The sequence below is a fragment of the Contarinia nasturtii genome, unplaced genomic scaffold, assembly GCF_009176525.2.
Source record: "Contarinia nasturtii isolate CC-2019 unplaced genomic scaffold, AAFC_CNas_1.1 Cnas_scaffold_1037, whole genome shotgun sequence".
In the NCBI taxonomy this organism is placed as follows: Eukaryota; Metazoa; Arthropoda; class Insecta; order Diptera; family Cecidomyiidae; genus Contarinia; species Contarinia nasturtii.
In genome coordinates, this window is record NW_022198383.1 from 997098 (window position 1) to 1012742 (window position 15645).

The 15645-nt window shown below is 33.2% G+C and overlaps 6 protein-coding genes across 7 annotated transcripts in view; 1 reads left to right on the top strand and 5 right to left on the bottom strand.

Moving 5' to 3' along the window:
• Positions 1–62: 62 nt before the first annotated feature.
• LOC116343976 (probable tyrosyl-DNA phosphodiesterase) lies at positions 63–2522 on the bottom strand. The gene is made up of 2 exons (XM_031772322.1): positions 543–2522; positions 63–165 (listed from the first exon to the last, which is right to left on the bottom strand). The coding sequence occupies exon 1, from the start codon at positions 2405–2407 to the stop codon at positions 725–727; it is 1683 nt and encodes a 560-aa protein (XP_031628182.1). The 5' UTR covers positions 2408–2522; the 3' UTR covers positions 63–165; positions 543–724.
• Positions 2523–3366: 844 nt separating this feature from the next.
• LOC116344492 lies at positions 3367–4137 on the bottom strand. Its single transcript, XM_031773071.1, has 3 exons — positions 4013–4137; positions 3575–3936; positions 3367–3498 (listed from the first exon to the last, which is right to left on the bottom strand). The coding sequence occupies exons 1-3, from the start codon at positions 4128–4130 to the stop codon at positions 3403–3405; spliced, it is 576 nt and encodes a 191-aa protein (XP_031628931.1). The 5' UTR covers positions 4131–4137; the 3' UTR covers positions 3367–3402.
• A 2458-nt stretch (positions 4138–6595) lies between these two features.
• Positions 6596–7978, bottom strand: LOC116343651 (probable tyrosyl-DNA phosphodiesterase). Its single transcript, XM_031771853.1, has one exon. The coding sequence runs from the start codon at positions 7976–7978 to the stop codon at positions 6596–6598; it is 1383 nt and encodes a 460-aa protein (XP_031627713.1).
• Positions 7979–9821: 1843 nt separating this feature from the next.
• LOC116344335 (glutathione synthetase-like) lies at positions 9822–14014 on the bottom strand. 2 transcript variants are annotated; one of them, XM_031772821.1, is made up of 9 exons: positions 13610–14014; positions 13328–13543; positions 12738–12895; positions 11217–11259; positions 11023–11148; positions 10849–10961; positions 10466–10780; positions 10323–10395; positions 9822–10255 (listed from the first exon to the last, which is right to left on the bottom strand). In XM_031772821.1, exons 1-9 carry the CDS (start codon positions 13748–13750, stop codon positions 9974–9976), a joined length of 1467 nt encoding a protein of 488 aa, XP_031628681.1. In that variant the 5' UTR covers positions 13751–14014; the 3' UTR covers positions 9822–9973. The 2 variants fall into 2 exon arrangements, with proteins under 2 accessions (XP_031628681.1, XP_031628682.1); XM_031772822.1 differs by lacking the exon at positions 12738–12895 and adding an exon at positions 12053–12189 and having other exon boundaries at positions 13610–14011.
• Positions 14015–14373: 359 nt separating this feature from the next.
• On the top strand, positions 14374–15645 carry LOC116344337 (protein D3-like). The gene is made up of 4 exons (XM_031772825.1): positions 14374–14770; positions 14828–14948; positions 15018–15237; positions 15315–15645. Exons 1-4 carry the CDS (start codon positions 14615–14617, stop codon positions 15451–15453), a joined length of 636 nt encoding a protein of 211 aa, XP_031628685.1. The 5' UTR covers positions 14374–14614; the 3' UTR covers positions 15454–15645.
• The window catches only part of LOC116343652 (dolichyl-diphosphooligosaccharide--protein glycosyltransferase subunit STT3A), an 8388-nt gene continuing 8309 nt past the window's right edge, over positions 15567–15645 (bottom strand). The window contains 1 exon segment of the mRNA XM_031771854.1: positions 15567–15605. Within this exon segment, the coding sequence (XP_031627714.1) occupies positions 15567–15605 (39 nt within the window).

Consider the following 15645-nt stretch of genomic DNA (forward strand, 5'->3'; position numbering starts at 1 on the left):
TCCCACAATATTCAATTTTTTTTTAAATATCAAAAATTTACAAAATGGCATTAATTGTAAATCCGAGCAATAAGTTTATTGCAATAATAAAGTTTATTATTATTGTATTTTAAATTATAAGTATCCATTACTTATTCTGTCGTAAAAAATTAACGAATGCCTTACCTAGGGGCTTTTATGTATATGAATATACGAAATATTCACATAATATTCACAATATACACGTCTTATTCATCATATATACGGCATAAATCTCTAGTGAATATTTCGTATTTTCTACTGTATGTTGTGAATATTCACAGTAAGCGACACAGGAACGAAGAAAGTCCGCACTAAAGAGAATGACAAAATATGTATATTTCATATATACAGGAAATATTCACGAAATATTCACGAAATATTCATCAAATTTATGCAATTATACACATTTATTTGTGTATATTCTTTATATACATACAATATTCATTGAATATTCAGCATTATGTTTCAATATTTACTGAAATCGTAGTATTCATTTTAACATAAAAGCCCCTGGGCCTTACTAACTAATTAAACAATGTATAGCTTATTGAACCATCAATTCCGAAACATATTTATAGGTACTTTAGTTTTCTTAAATGTTTTCTTACTTTGATATGAGTGATTGTCGACTTTTGTCCTTAGACTTCAAATTAAATGTCAACTAAAAAAAATAATCAAAAAGAAAATGGTTCATACGTCGAAACTAAGTAGTGACACAGTCGTTTGGTAGCGCTTCATCTTGATGATAAGGACGATCATTTTTATTGTATTTGGTCAGCGGAATGTCGTATAATTTTGGAAATACCGGTGTCGTTTGGTCAGATGCATCCATTGAGAAGTGTTTTGTGTGTGTTACGAATTTCGGTAAAAACATTACTCCTGCTTCGTAGTTGCCCACCTGAACCTCATTTTGCTTCCATTTTTTCCATCCCCAAGCTGATTTCGATAAATTGGCCGATGTCAAAATGAACCAAAACATCTTATTGTCCGAGCACTGACAGTAAGTTTTCAAATGCGGCATGGCACGTGTGCGATGACGTGCATCGGCACGCCATTGATACATCATTTTCTTCACCCATCGTTGATTGTTGTGCCGTGTCTTATTGTACCGCAAGCAACCACCGCCGACTAATCCATCATATGATCCCTCAACGTTATCAAACGTTGGATAAATTATTTGAACCGGTGGTAGTTTACCGGTAGGATTTGATTGACGAAAACTATTTCGAAACTCATTCAGCCAACCCCGTTCATCCTTACGATTAGCAAGGTTTCCAAAAGTTGAGCATTGTACCACAAGCGGTGTTGTATTCTTGATTGGTTCACAATGTTGTGATAAAAGCCATTCAACGCGGCAATAACCATGTGCATAATCATTTGTCCAGTCATCGAATGAGCCAGGTATTGATGTCACCAAACAAACGTTCACTGAAGAAAAATCCGTGTTGCGAATACGTTCGATAAATGGATCCAAATGCGTCAAATCGTATGCCTCCAAATATATGATCAAATCATTGCGAAATCCCGTTGCACTCTCACCATCATCAAAAAATGCTTTGTTTTCTGATTTTAACGGCGGCAATCGATCGCTTATCCACATACCTTGGGTGTAATTTCGCCAATCTACTGCACGCAAATTAGCTGTCGACACAATGACACGCATTGAACCGTCTTTGTATCCGAACAACATGATTTTTGTATGATGCGTTCCTTGTTCAAGGTCAACAAAATGCGTAGTTACTTGTGATAATTTTGTCGGAATTTCTTTGTCACCGTGCAAAATGAGTACCGGTGCATTCAAACAATTTGCTTGTCTATATTGATCCAGTAACCAATCCAATTCAACTAGATAATTAATTTGCACTGAACATTCAATTTCTCCCAAAGATGGATCCAATAGTTCTTGGAATGTGATGCTCAATGGGTCAGTATGTGTTCGTACTGATGATTCGATTGTTGTCAAGAAATAATTGTACGGCTTTGCTGCGTTCAATTTGGTCAATACATTTGACGATGTTTGACGTGCAGCAGAACGTTGTGCGTTTTGTATTTGCTCAGGCGATATAATTGGTTTGACATCTGGCTGTGTGTCGTTTTGCACTTCAATTTTAATACGTTTTGCACTGAGTTCAGGTGACGGTTTTGAAAATTCATCATTGATGATTTTGATTTGATCCAAATATACGGTTTTGTTTGTCATCAACTCCTCTGGAATGTCGTAGTTCTCGATCTCGTTCTTGTTGCGAGAAAAGTTTTCCTTGATTATATTCTCCAAGTGTTCGTGTGCATATTCAATGAAATGATGTGCATTCTTGCGAACGCATTTTTCCTTGTATTGACAAGGATCGGTTGATTTTTCATCACGTTTTTTCAGGAACTGATCCATTACGTACACATTTTAACGATAACAAACTCTAACACGGACAGTAACTTGGGTGGACACTCGTCAATTTGTGAATGTTTTGTTTGTTTCTAGAAATTGATCTTTTGTTAAATGAGAATTCTGCGCTTTATTTTGAATATAAGAATGTCAAATTCAGTTGACAGGACCGAAACTGAATTAGAACGAATGAAAGCGACATCTATGGATGGTCAAATGAAAGATAAATAAATTATTGGTATTTTTTAAAAATTGGAATGGTCACCGAATAGAAATTTGATTATTTTGATGAAAATTAATTATTTAATTTAACTTCTTGGTCATTAAATTTCATTCAATTGAATCCCACGAAAATCAAGACAAAACGACTTGAGAAAAACTTGAAATAAAAAATAAGGAAAATAATCATTATTTGAACAGCGCCATTCTCTCAACCTCACCAAACGGTAGAAAATGTGTTCATACTTTTCGGTCGTGAGTGATGACATCAAAGGAGCACTTCAAATGCCGCCGAATGTCAAGCTAACATTCAAACGATCGAATCAGCTGGGTGTGTCGACGCTCACTAAACTAAAAAATGAAAATCGAACCCAAATACCACATCAATTCGATATACCAGATTCCTTGTAATGATTCATAAAAATGCTAAAAATCATATAAAGGTCAGTCTAAAAATCTACTCCACATGTTTTACAGGCTTTGCAAAAGGAGTTCGTTCTGAACCTAATAGGTCGACAATATTTATATTTAATTATCAATAAATACGCAAAAAGTGTACAGCCCATAACGAAAGTTAATTTTTATTTTTTCATCATAATTTAATTAGTGAAAAACATTCGATTAACCAAATTTCAACGTCTCATAAGGTCATCTAGGGGTAGATACAAACTAGAGTCTTGTCAAATATACATGTTATATGCAATTTACTAAAAAAATAGGAAAAAGTAGCAATGATAGATCCCGTGTTTCCCACCTAAAAGGTCATTTAATTTATTTCCAAGTTAAATGCCACAAATTCCTCCATTTATGAGTTGACCGATTTGAAATTTAGCAAAACCGATTTTTATCTCCATCCGTTTGTTTCTTATCTCGAAATTCTAAAAAATTGAAATATTTATGCTTTCCATTGAAATTTAAATTATGTGCAGCGCTCTCATTGCACCATTTTTTTACCTGCGGTTCGGTCGACCAAGCGCAAAGCTCTTCTTTGTCTTGTTGATTTCTTATTATTTGCAGCCTGTCGGCGTTTTTAAATGTTAGCTCTGCAAACAAATGAAAATTTTCTTTGGTGAATGAGCGTTTAGTATTCCAGCACCAGATTTCATCTGTTTCCATGAAAAAGAACATATTTTCATTGGAATCAATTTCTATAGCTGCTTTCGACAAATTAATTTGGCCCATAGAAAGAAACTTAACAGGGGATGCACTTTGATTTTCCATGGATGCCGTACAATCCTTCAGTGGATTCAATGACATTTTGAACATTTCGTATCTATTGTTATCTGTCAATAATGTGAAATATATGTAATCGGTACCTGTTGATTAAACATGTATGAAAAAAAACTTGAGTCAATTAAATGATCATGTATTGATTTGATAACTCTTCATTACTTAAGCTCTGACCAATAACACCGTCATTCAGATCAACATTTTGATTTGTGATGCGAAAATTACAGTCAGTTTGTTTACACCAAGTGTTAATTCGATGGTTGAATGCATTCACATTCATACAAGTTTCGTTGTTAACAAAGTATACATTTTCTGCATCTACAATCTTTGTTTCAAGAATATAAATGTTTTAACTAATAGACAGCAACTGAAAATATTTTATGCTATATATACCATATTTAAAAATTGTGGTCTTTCATTGAATAGGCTTGGAGGTATTAGGATACTTGAATCCAGTCTGTTTGTTTTTAAATCAAAAATTAGTAGCTTCGCTGGACATATTTGTTCAATGCCGATCCAACCAGAATCGAGGACAAAAAGTTGATTACAAGTCTAAAACAAATCATTTTTTTAAAAATAATAATCAAAAAAATATATTTGAAAAGAAAACGAAAACTTACGACACATATACGGGATAGAGTGATTCCAGAGCATACTGATTTTATTATATTGGCGTTTTCATTCCAACTAGGATACGGCGTTAATATCGGTTTAGATCCTCGCCGTACATATGTTAATAGTGTAGCAGGAACTCCTTCCCTTTCGATGATGACTGTGGTGCGACCATCTACGAATGCGTCTTTATCAAATTCGTATACCTTCACGTTATCTATCTGTTCTGGGGAAATTCCTGCATTTTGAATCGCAATTACTGAAATCTTCAAATCAATGACTAATGGTGATTCCTTGACCTCCACATCTTGAACAGAAATCGTTGTCGACCACAAGAAGATTATAATTGTAGTTATAACATATATTTTGTTCATTTTCTCATGGGTATAAAATGTTGATGTTAGTAAATCAAATTAAAATTTATCTTCTTTATTTTATTCGAAACAATAGATCGACTCAACACCAAATAACCAAATGATTTTTTTTTCTTAAGCTGCTTCAATTCGTTATCGCTAATATAAGGTAGAAACTCTTCTGAGTATTTCGCTGATAAACGTGCTTATTTATAAATACAATATGTTTTGTCATTCTACTCATCCCTGTAATAATCAAAACAAATATTATTTTATAACGAATTCTAAACGATTATTGCAAATGGTCGAGACAGAGAGCAAACAGAAAATTAAATGAAAATCATACGTATTTTGTATGGTTTATAGCAGACCGGAGACCAATTTGATTCATCTTAGCTGCGTCAAATAGGTAGTAGAAAAAAAAAAAAAAAAAAAAAAACAGAAAATTATTTTTTTTTTAAATTGTATTCATTTTCAAAGATATTTTATTACTCATCATTTTAATTGCTTTGGTATATACGAAATGTGAATGGCAGATATGGATTCAGCGACCCAGACAACCTTAAGAATAAATGATTTTGTGTACTCATCTTTGAGGACAGTATTCAGTCGCATTCGGTATTTTTCAATGTGGAACAAGCCGCTGAAGATTGGTAAATAAGATTGAATTCCTTTGATTACTCAAATTTTAACTTTATTCTCAAATAAAATAATTCATTCAACTTAATGCTTACATAAACAGATATGGTGATAATGGTGACGCTCTCGATTCTAATGAAAACGACGATGACGAGTTTGATGACGGGTCGCATCTATGCGGCTAGAAAACAAGCACCAACACGTAGAAAACGCATTCACAAGAAGTACGCAATTTCCGATGACGATGATTTGGAATAAGCTTGGAATTTAGTTCCATATCTCATACGTTTTGCTTGGGTTGGCCTACCTAATACCTTGAACAAAGTAGCATGGATTCATGGTATCATGAATTTTAGCCGACCATCTTCTTTCAAAGTAAAAGTCTTTCTTTTTCGTTGTAATCTATCGACTATCGAAAAGAAAAGCAGGGGTTAATCACGTATTTTCAGTGAATAGATCGGGCTACGTTATTGTATCATAAAATCGCTGTCCATATGCGTTGTTCATAAATAGCACCTATGAATAGGGGCTGTGAAAATAGCACTGCTATAGCTGTAGCCCAATCTATTCACTGCGTATTTTTCAAAAAAATTACGATTTTGTTCCATTTTCCTGAGTTTTCGCTACTTAAGTTTCACGCGTTTCACCAACCGAAAAAATTACATGTGTGTTCCATATTGACTTAATAGAAATATGATGATTTTGATGAAAAGTAATGATTTGATTTAGCTTCATATACTTTGCCAATAAAAAAGGAAAAAGCAAAAGTTATGCCGGAGTTTGACGGTAAGACGATTCCCAATCTAAATTTTAACGTAGTAAATTTGGTCACTGAATTTCATTTAATTGAATCTTATAAAAATCAATACATAAATTAGAAAAAAGTTCAAATAAAAAAATACGGAAAAGAATAATAACAATTAGGTTTGAGCGATAAATCAATTTATATATTTATTTCGATAATAAAGGTTATTATTATTGTGTTTCAAATTTTATGTATCCATTACTTATCCAATATCTGTCGTCATACACATCAATTTATGAGTCTCTTACAAACTATGTAACTCAATGTATTTCATCGCTTCAATAAGTTTTTAATGAAAATGTGTACAAAAGATAGAAAAAAATGTAGAATGTCAACTCAAGCAATGGGACAGCCGTTTGGAAGAACATCGTCTAAAACATCTTCTCGGAAAAATGGACGATCATCTGTCTGGTATCTTATTAGTGGAATGTCATAGACCTTCGGAAATACCGGTGTCGTTTGATCGGATGCATCCATTGCGAAGTACTTCGTTTTCGTTACGAACTTTGGGAGAAATAAAACGCCGGCTTCGTAATTGCTCACTTCAAATTTTTTCTTCGTTTTTTGCCAACCCCAAGCTGATTTCGATAAATTGGCTGATGTCAAAATGAACCAATGCAACTTTTGATCGGTGAATCGAGCGTACGTTTTGATGTGTGGCATAGCGCGTGTGCGATGGCGTTCATTAGCACGCCATTGATACAAAAATTCGTTCAACCACTGTTGTGCTTCATGTCGTCTCCGATCATACAATAAGGAACCACCGCCATGTGCTCCATCATAGCTACGCAAAACGTTATTTTTCGTTGGATAAATTATTTGAATCGGTGACATTTTACGTCCAATATTTGATTGAGAATCGCGACACAAATTAGTTTTGAATTCATTGAGCCAGCCATTTCCTGCTGCACCAAGGTTACCAAAAGTTGAGCATTGTACCACAAGCGGTGTTGTATCGTTGATTGGTTCACAGTGCCGTTGTAAAAGCCATTGAACCCGGCTATAACCATGTGCATTGTCATTCGTCCATTGATCGGATGTGCCAGGTATTGATGTTACCAAAAAAACGTTCACTGAAGAAAAATCGGCGTTGCGAATACGTTTGATAAATGGATTCAAATGCGCCAACTTGTATGCCTCCAAGTACTTGGCCAAATCGTTTCGGAATCCCGTTACGCTCTCACCACCAATTGATGCTTTGTTTTCTGATTTTATCGGCGGCAATCGATCGCTTATCCATAAGCCTTGAACATGATTTCGCCAATCTTCTTCAAACAGGTTAGCTGTCGAAACAATCACACGCATTGATCCGTCTTTGTATCCGAACAACATCATTTTTGTATGATGCGTTGCATACGCACTATTCATTTTAATAAAATGCGTTGTCACTTGTGATCTTGTGCCATTTGGAATTCGTTCGTCTCCATGTAAAATGAATAACGGTTTACCTGAACATCCAGCCATTGTGTATTGACGAAGTAAAAACTCCATTTCAACAACAAAATTTATTTGTACCGACCATTCGATATCGCCCAAAGATGGATGCAAAAGTTCTTGGAATGTGATGCTTAATGGTTCTGTGTGAGTTTGTGGTGACGATTCGATTGCTGTCAAAAAGTAATTGTACGGCTTTGCTGCGTTCAACTTTTGCAATGGTGTTTGACGTGAAATCGAATTGAGTGCATTTCGTAACTGCGCAGCAGATATGATGGGTTTCATTTTTGACTTCGTTTCAGGCACTGTTTTTTCTATTTTAATACGCTTTGCACTGGGTTCAGGTGACGTTTTTGAAAATAAATCATTGATAATTTTGATTTGATCCAAATATACGGCTTTGTTTGTCATCAGCTCCGCTGGAACGTTGTAGTTCTCGATCTCGTTCTTGTTTTGATTTTCCTTGATTATATTCTCCAAGTGTTCGTGTGCGTATTCCATGAAATGATGTGGATTTTTCCGAACACATTTCTCCTTGTATTGACAAGGATCGGTTGGTTTTTAACCACGTTTTGCCATTTCTTTCAAATTCTAGCGAGACCGAACTTTACCACAGACACACTTGTTGGACAAACATCAAATTGTGTTGTTTTCAGTGTTGAAAAGGGTGCGCTTTGTTTTAAATACAAAAATGACAGATTGACAGAATCGAATTAGAACGAGAATGATACGTGAGCGACATCTATGAATGATAAGTAGAGAGAAATCATTTGTTTTCAGTTTTTTTCAATTTTGAAATAAAAAAAAGAAATCTAGAAATTCTTTTAAAGATGTTAAAGAAGCTCTTGCTTCAATAAAACCATGCCTTTTTTACAAATAAAAAATAACAATGATAATGGTACCTCTTTGAATTCAGAAAAAAGAGTGGCTGGAATTTTAAATAAAAGAACAAAAAAGCGCGCGCGAGTAATGGTTAATTGAAATAATTTCTAATTCCATCTATCTAACAGACTAGAAATATGCTACATGCATCAGTAATTTCATACACTCAAAAAGAAAAGGTGAGACGTAGGTGAAACAAAATGAAATGAAAAAAAAACAATCGGATAAACTACGACACAAAAAGCGTCTCCAACGATATAATAAACAGTACAATTAACAGCTGTATCCCATCGTGTCGTTCAAAGTTTTTAACATCAGTATTTCAATGACAAACCGCAAATAAAATAGTGCAGTTCTAAGACAATACTTGGTTGAGTTCTTTAAAGAAACAATCTAACTTCTGAAAACTTTTTAATTTTTGAATTTTAACTTTCCATTAAAATCCAAATAATATCCAATGCCATTTCGTGTTTTTGCTTCATGCTATTTTCGTTTGCAACTACGTCACATCTTGATATATTTTTACATATTTTGATAATTTCTTTCTTAGAACAAGGCATGATACAGCTCAACCATAAAAAGACAAAATCTAAACACTATTTATAGCGAATTCGGTTTTCTACTGCCACAATTTCGACTAAAAATAGTCTAGTATAGTATTGACGGTTTCTTGAGACGGTGTTGAATTTCATTGTCCACCTTTGTATGTAATATAAAGTCCAATTAAGAGATAATTACAAGAAATTTACTATTTTTATCGGCATTTTAATCAAAAATTCAGAAATGAATGGTTTATTTTGAAATGACGTGTTCAAAGACAATGAAATAATTTAGCGATGTCCAATTTGGCAAAAAATATATTTCGGTAAGTATTAAAATTGACGAAAATCGGAACCCAAACATATGACACGTGTCTCATTTAGTTTTTCTCTTTATTTCATTGTCAATGCAAAACCATGTAATGTATTTTTCGCAAAGTTTCCATGTTATTGTTACATCGCATATTATTCACACCTTATTCTACGTCTCTTTTGTTGAATGAGAACTATTTAATTATATAATTTCAATTTTCCTTATTTTGATTTCTGCGTTATGTCGTAAAGAAGGTGATTTAATCCATAATAAAGACGTAATTTAGTGAGAAAACAAACAAACCTTATATGCTCTTTGTTCTCATTCATCGTAACAAATTTTTATGTTATGTGTTAGATAAGCATTGATTTTAATGGGATTAAAAGATAAGAGCTGTTCTTACATATTCCGCTTTATTAAATTCCTTTGCGCTATTTTATGTGCATATACAGAACAAATATTTTGAAAAAAAAAAAGTTGTGTAAATAGTTCGATCTTCATAACAAAAATATATAGAATTTACAAAATGCGATTTCATCGGATGACTCAATCATCATACAGATACGGGCTATCAAGTGCGCCAGACCCAGCTGCCACTCCACCTTCATTGGATTTCTCTAATTTTGTACGTAACATATGGCCACAGTGTGAATTATATACGATTGCATTCTTATCGCCGATGACCGCACCAAAGATTCCAAGCTCTGAAACTAAATCAACAAGTGGCGGTGGAAATGAACCACCGGGTCGGATCATATACCCCTTTGAAATTGGTGGAAAAATACGCTCCATTAAAATCCAAGCAGAACGCTCAACATCTGACATTTTCTAAACATAGAATAAGTATCCATTATATTTTCACAAGCCATACAAATAACACAATAATAAAACTTACTTGTAAAGCGTTTGGAATGTCATGGCCATAAACATTATTTCCGCCCCCTTCTCGTTGAGGCTTGAGCACGTATCTGTACAAAGTAATACGAATGCATATTATGAGAAGACCTTAGCTCTCACTATTATAATAGGTGTACTTACTTTGCTGGATCTGTCAACACCATACGTAATGCAGTTTGTCCTTCATCTGTATTACTGTCCATGGCATAAAGTCCGGTAAAAATGTCGGTGATTTGTTTGATTTTTATGTCATCGGTGATGAATCGCTTTAAGATACCCGGTTTGGCTAATGCTTGTTGAACTTTTTTGGTACCAGCCAAATGATACGAAATTGATGGACATTTTATTGCAGTCGATTTTTCAATGACATAACGTGCGTCCCACTCATTTTGTGAAGGATAGTGTCCAGGCTCATAACCAGCACGGAAATACACAACGGTTACTTCGACATCGTTTCTAAATAAAACAGATAGATTAATTTTAATAAGTATTTTTCGGCACCTTTTTTGACAACTTTTTTTTACATTTTAAGCTCATTGTTTGGTCCTAGTGATCCAAATTGATGAACTTCGGTCAATGTTTTCCGAATAACCTTAATTTCTGGATGCATCTTACGAATGTAAAATTCATGAAATCTCTGTAATAAAAAACGGGAATAAATAGCAAATGCAATACAATTTAACCAGAGATTCACTCACTTGATCACAAATGTTGTAGGTAACATCTTCAATAATAAACAAAATTGCGGCATTTGGATTTCCTTTGAGATTCCAAGCCTCAATCATTCCCTCGCACAAACCAGCCAAGGCGTTATTTTGTGGCAACTGAAAAAAATGCAAAACCTTTAGCTAACTACAACTTTGATGACCGACGAAAAAAGTTGATATCTTACGTTTTTCACCTTGTCAGCATGATTCAATTCCGTTAGCACAAAGCTGAGAATTAAATGTGGAAATGATATTAACAATGGCTTACAATTTAAATAGTATTTTTATTTGTGCAAACCAGAAAAATTCAAAATTTCTTCTTGACAGATTAAGATGTCGTGAAAAACGTTTATTAGTTCTTTTTCAATGCGTACTTTCAACTTTTCTGGTTGAACACTTTTACTGAAAATGTTTTATGATGGTTAAAACTTTTGTACATCTATTGCTTTGTATAAAAAATGTTTTTCATTTGATTTAAAATATCAGACATGTCATTTTTGTTAAATTGCACAAAAGTATTACCCACCACAAATGAATTTTTGAAAACATCAACATTTTCAAATCGAATTGGTTTTAAAATGAAAAATGGTTAATACATTTTTAATAGAAATATTGTCGTGAAAAAGCGGTCACAAATGATATGAAAAAAAGTATTGAATGGAGTGCATTTCGTTCCATTTTGAAAACACATGTATTTTTTTTCACCAATCATATGAACTAGGAATTCAATGATAATGGAAGTGGAAAAGTTGATTTTTTTTCTTTTTTTTGCGGTATCTTTTATAAAAGCATCTATGAATTATTTGGCCAAAAATTGTTGAGGAAAAAAATGATGAAAAAATATCTTTTAAAAAATCAATATGACAAAGGCTATAAAAAACGAATATGAATATGACTTTCAAAAGGATATAAGTGCGAGGAGTTGGTAAAAATGTAAAATAAAAAGAAAAATCTGATTGCAAAATGTTGATTCGTGAGTTTGTGTGTATTTTGGTGTCTAATTAACTAAGATATTTTGTACCTATGCAGTGATTGGAAATTGCTCGAAATACCCGCAAAACTAGATGCAATTGTGTTGAATTCCACCTGTTTAATTTCGTTTGTTTCCAACGAATGGGTCATATAGTCAGATCGAAAGAGGCCCAGGGATCTAGTCTCCTGAAAATGATAATGTCTCCCATTTGGTATGTGCTCTATTTTTTACATCTTCTCTTTTCTTTTTTTTTCTCATTTTCTACATTAAACAGTCACACTGAATTGGAATTGAAACCACATTTCATAATTTATTGTGACATAAGCTACGAAAACTATTCAAACACAGAAATAAATACACAACTAAAGCAAATAAATTATACATGTGGGTTAGTTACTAGAGATATGTTGGTTAATTATAAAAAGCCTGTTGTGCAAGCGGAAAAAGGGAACCAACTAATCTGTCGAATGGAAACCGGTTGTGCATATGTCTGTATATACATGTATCTATATCGGTTGTCGTGTATGGTGTAATTGATTTATTTCACAGTTGTAAAGATTGAATTATAACGGTGACCGATATTCCATTGTTGTGTTTATAAGGCGCAAAAGCACTCAATTCAGTAGTTTTATTTTCCATCTATGACACGACTAAATCCGTTTTGTTTTTTTTTTTTTAAATAAAAACGAAATTCTAGAAACAACAAATGATTTAACTGAAATAGATGAATAACCTTTGTATTTCTCTACTTATTGGACCTAAATGTCCAAATCCAGAAGCGATGGTATTGATTTCAATTTGTTTCCAACAGCAGTATGGTCGTTGGTTATCTTTGTCAGTGCAGCACGATTCTAGCATCAAATCAGATCTCAATAGTCCCAATGAATATGACTGTCATGAGTGTATTTAGAATGAAACATTACACCAATATATAGATAGAATGAACAGTTTTCCATGTACATTAGTGTTTTTTTTAAGTCGATAATGATTCTTTGAGTTTACATATACATTACGAAATTGGTGTTGTGGTTAAAAAAGAAATTAGAGCAGAAGCAAAATGCACAAAATGGGTTCCTGTTTCCTCCATTGTTTGGTGGGACAAAAACGATACAACAAAATTGCTACAATTGCATTCAAACCTAACATTCTATATACGAAAATACCTTATATGACAGCTTCATCACACACACAATATTTAAACACAAGTGTCACGAATGGATACAACAACAATTTTCTTCATTTTTACAAATTAAATGCGTCGTTTTTTGGTGAGAAGCCGTCATTTGTTGTCATCAATTGAATAAATTACATTTCAATACATACTTGTGTCGAATCTTTGTCGGCTAGAATCTTTTCATAAATCTCGAATAATTTTCGAGTGAATTCGTCAACTTTAATGGTGTTGGAAAGTGTTTCACGAAGAAATTCCGTATCATGTGCAACCCAGTGCATCAACTCGTTCAGAATCGGCTGCAAACGTACTGCCTTTTCAAATTCGCGACGAGGGAATAAGGTTGGCAATAGAATGAACGGCGCAAACTATGATGAAAAATCAGAAAATTTAATTCATCAACTTATTGCATTCGTGCAAGTCATAAAATATACCTGAAGTGAATCCTCCGAAAAATTGACCTTTGATCGCAGGGCAGCACCATGCATTATGGCCCAATCTTTTGCCTTCGAAATAACTTCTTTTAATGCTTCCTCTTCCAGTGGAAATGGTATACATGATCCTAAATCTGGCATTATCGAATAAATTTTTTCTCCTACCAAAACCAAAAAACAAAGACTTTATATCACTGTGTCTATCATGTGACTAACAAATAACAACCAAAGCACACTGCACCAACACAAACTAGTTATAATACGTTGATGGAATAAAGTTATCTATTGTATATTTCAACCTAATCAGATAGAATTGATTTTTAAAAGATAATGTTGCTCTTTGAATAGATAAAATGCATTGATATTTGTGATTTTCTACAATGTCATAGTGACATGACAATCACTCTTGTGTGACAGTACAGTCAAATGACAATCAACACGAATGTCGTGCACGTGAATTATATCGATAACACATATTTGAACATTTATTTAATTTTTCAAACGCATGAAGTCCTAACTGTTTGAATTTGGTACTTTTTGGATTTGTGATTCACATTTTTAAAAAATAGTTTGAAAGATCAAATTCAAAAACAATATTCAGACTTATAACTTCAATATCGAAATATATTGACGTGAGAATGTAGAGAAGATAACTTCTAATGAATGAAATATTGCATGAGTTACACATATATGCAAATATTACTGAATCCAACCAATATATTAGTTTCAGTTAGATGTTTAGGTAGTCAGTATGAAAGAATTCGCAATAGTGAAAACTTACAATTTCTCTTGTGTTTTTTTATACGTTGACGTGACGTTGCTATTTTCGTTGCTCTTCCTAAAACATTTTCTTCAATACATTTTTTTAAATAAACATTGATTGTAAATATATAAATCCATAAATAGCTAGTTTTCTCGCCAATTAGAAAAAATCAATTTGTTTTTAATTTTAATCAAAGTTACTGAAACTAACTTATTAAAACAAGTGGAAAATAACCGCACGTGATGGCTTTCATGAAAAAAATGTTTTTGCCAGTCACGATATGGTATATGATGACAATATACTGTAATTGTGATATGTCGTCAGACTTAGAAAAATCATTTATAGAGAATGAAATTATACCTGATACACTGAAGACCGCACCAAAAAAGATACTAAGCGTGAGTATCTAAAATTTGGATAAAAAATCATAAAATTCCTAAATATACATTAACCAGGTATCATATGGAAGTGACGCCATCGTTAATTTGGGCAACGAACTTAAACCAACACAAACAAAGGAACGACCAACTGTGACATGGGAAGTTGAAAAGGGGGCTTTTTATACTCTAATTAAAGGTTGCATGTTTTACTCTATTTTTGATTGAAATCTTTCATATTTGTTTATTTTGTTTAATCATGATTTAGTCGACCCTGATGCGCCATCTCGAGTCAACCCTGCTTACAGAGACATTCGACATTGGCTCATTATGAATATTCCAGAATCAGATGTTGCAAACGGAGACGAAATTATCGAGTATATAGGGGCTGGTCCGCCAAAAGATACCGGCTTACATCGTTATATATTCCTGGTTTTCAAACAACCAAATGGAAAAATCGAACATAATGAACTACGTGCAACAAAACGGTAATGAATATTGCTTTCCTTGAAACTATTTCGAGTAATATGGTAATACATTTGCTTTTTTCTAAAACCATTTTCAGACAAATGAATAATAGACCAAAGACATCTGTAACTGAATTTATGAAAAAGTATAATTTAAATGAACCAAATTTTGGAAACTTTTATCAAGCCCAATACGACGAATATTCGGATGTTCTACATGCACAATTAATGGGTTAAAATTTACAAATAATCGACATAAAATTGGTGGATGCAAATCGTTCTCAATATTTTTCTTCGCACAATGAGTTTTCCGGAATTTTTGGGGGTGGATTTTTTTAATTGTATTCTCATCATTTGCTATTTATGAGCCAAACTTTGAAAAATTTATTCTGCTTACAAAATGAATTAAAAACCGTTGTTGTTTTCATT

Excerpts from the sequence above, each read along its gene's own strand:
- LOC116343976 (XM_031772322.1), bottom strand. The coding sequence starts at position 2,407 with ATGGATCAGTTCCTGAAAAAACGTGATGAAAAATCAACCGATCCTTGT.
- LOC116344492 (XM_031773071.1), bottom strand. The coding sequence starts at position 4,130 with ATGAATGTGAATGCATTCAACCATCGAATTAACACTTGGTGTAAACAA. Across the intron at positions 3,937-4,012 it reads TGTTATTGGTCAGAGCTTAA|GTACCGATTACATATATTTC; the intron begins GTAATGAAGAGT and ends TTTAATCAACAG. Across the intron at positions 3,499-3,574 it reads CTTGGTCGACCGAACCGCAG|AATTTCGAGATAAGAAACAA; the intron begins GTAAAAAAATGG and ends TCAATTTTTTAG.
- LOC116343651 (XM_031771853.1), bottom strand. The coding sequence starts at position 7,978 with ATGAAACCCATCATATCTGCTGCGCAGTTACGAAATGCACTCAATTCG.
- LOC116344335 (XM_031772821.1), bottom strand. The coding sequence starts at position 13,750 with ATGCCAGATTTAGGATCATGTATACCATTTCCACTGGAAGAGGAAGCA. Across the intron at positions 11,260-12,737 it reads ATAAGTAGAGAAATACAAAG|CTTTGTGCTAACGGAATTGA; the intron begins GTTATTCATCTA and ends TTTAATTCTCAG. Across the intron at positions 11,149-11,216 it reads ATGCTGACAAGGTGAAAAAC|TTGCCACAAAATAACGCCTT; the intron begins GTAAGATATCAA and ends CATTTTTTTCAG.
- LOC116344337 (XM_031772825.1), top strand. The coding sequence starts at position 14,615 with ATGGCTTTCATGAAAAAAATGTTTTTGCCAGTCACGATATGGTATATG. Across the intron at positions 14,771-14,827 it reads CACCAAAAAAGATACTAAGC|GTATCATATGGAAGTGACGC; the intron begins GTGAGTATCTAA and ends TACATTAACCAG. Across the intron at positions 15,238-15,314 it reads GAACTACGTGCAACAAAACG|ACAAATGAATAATAGACCAA; the intron begins GTAATGAATATT and ends AACCATTTTCAG.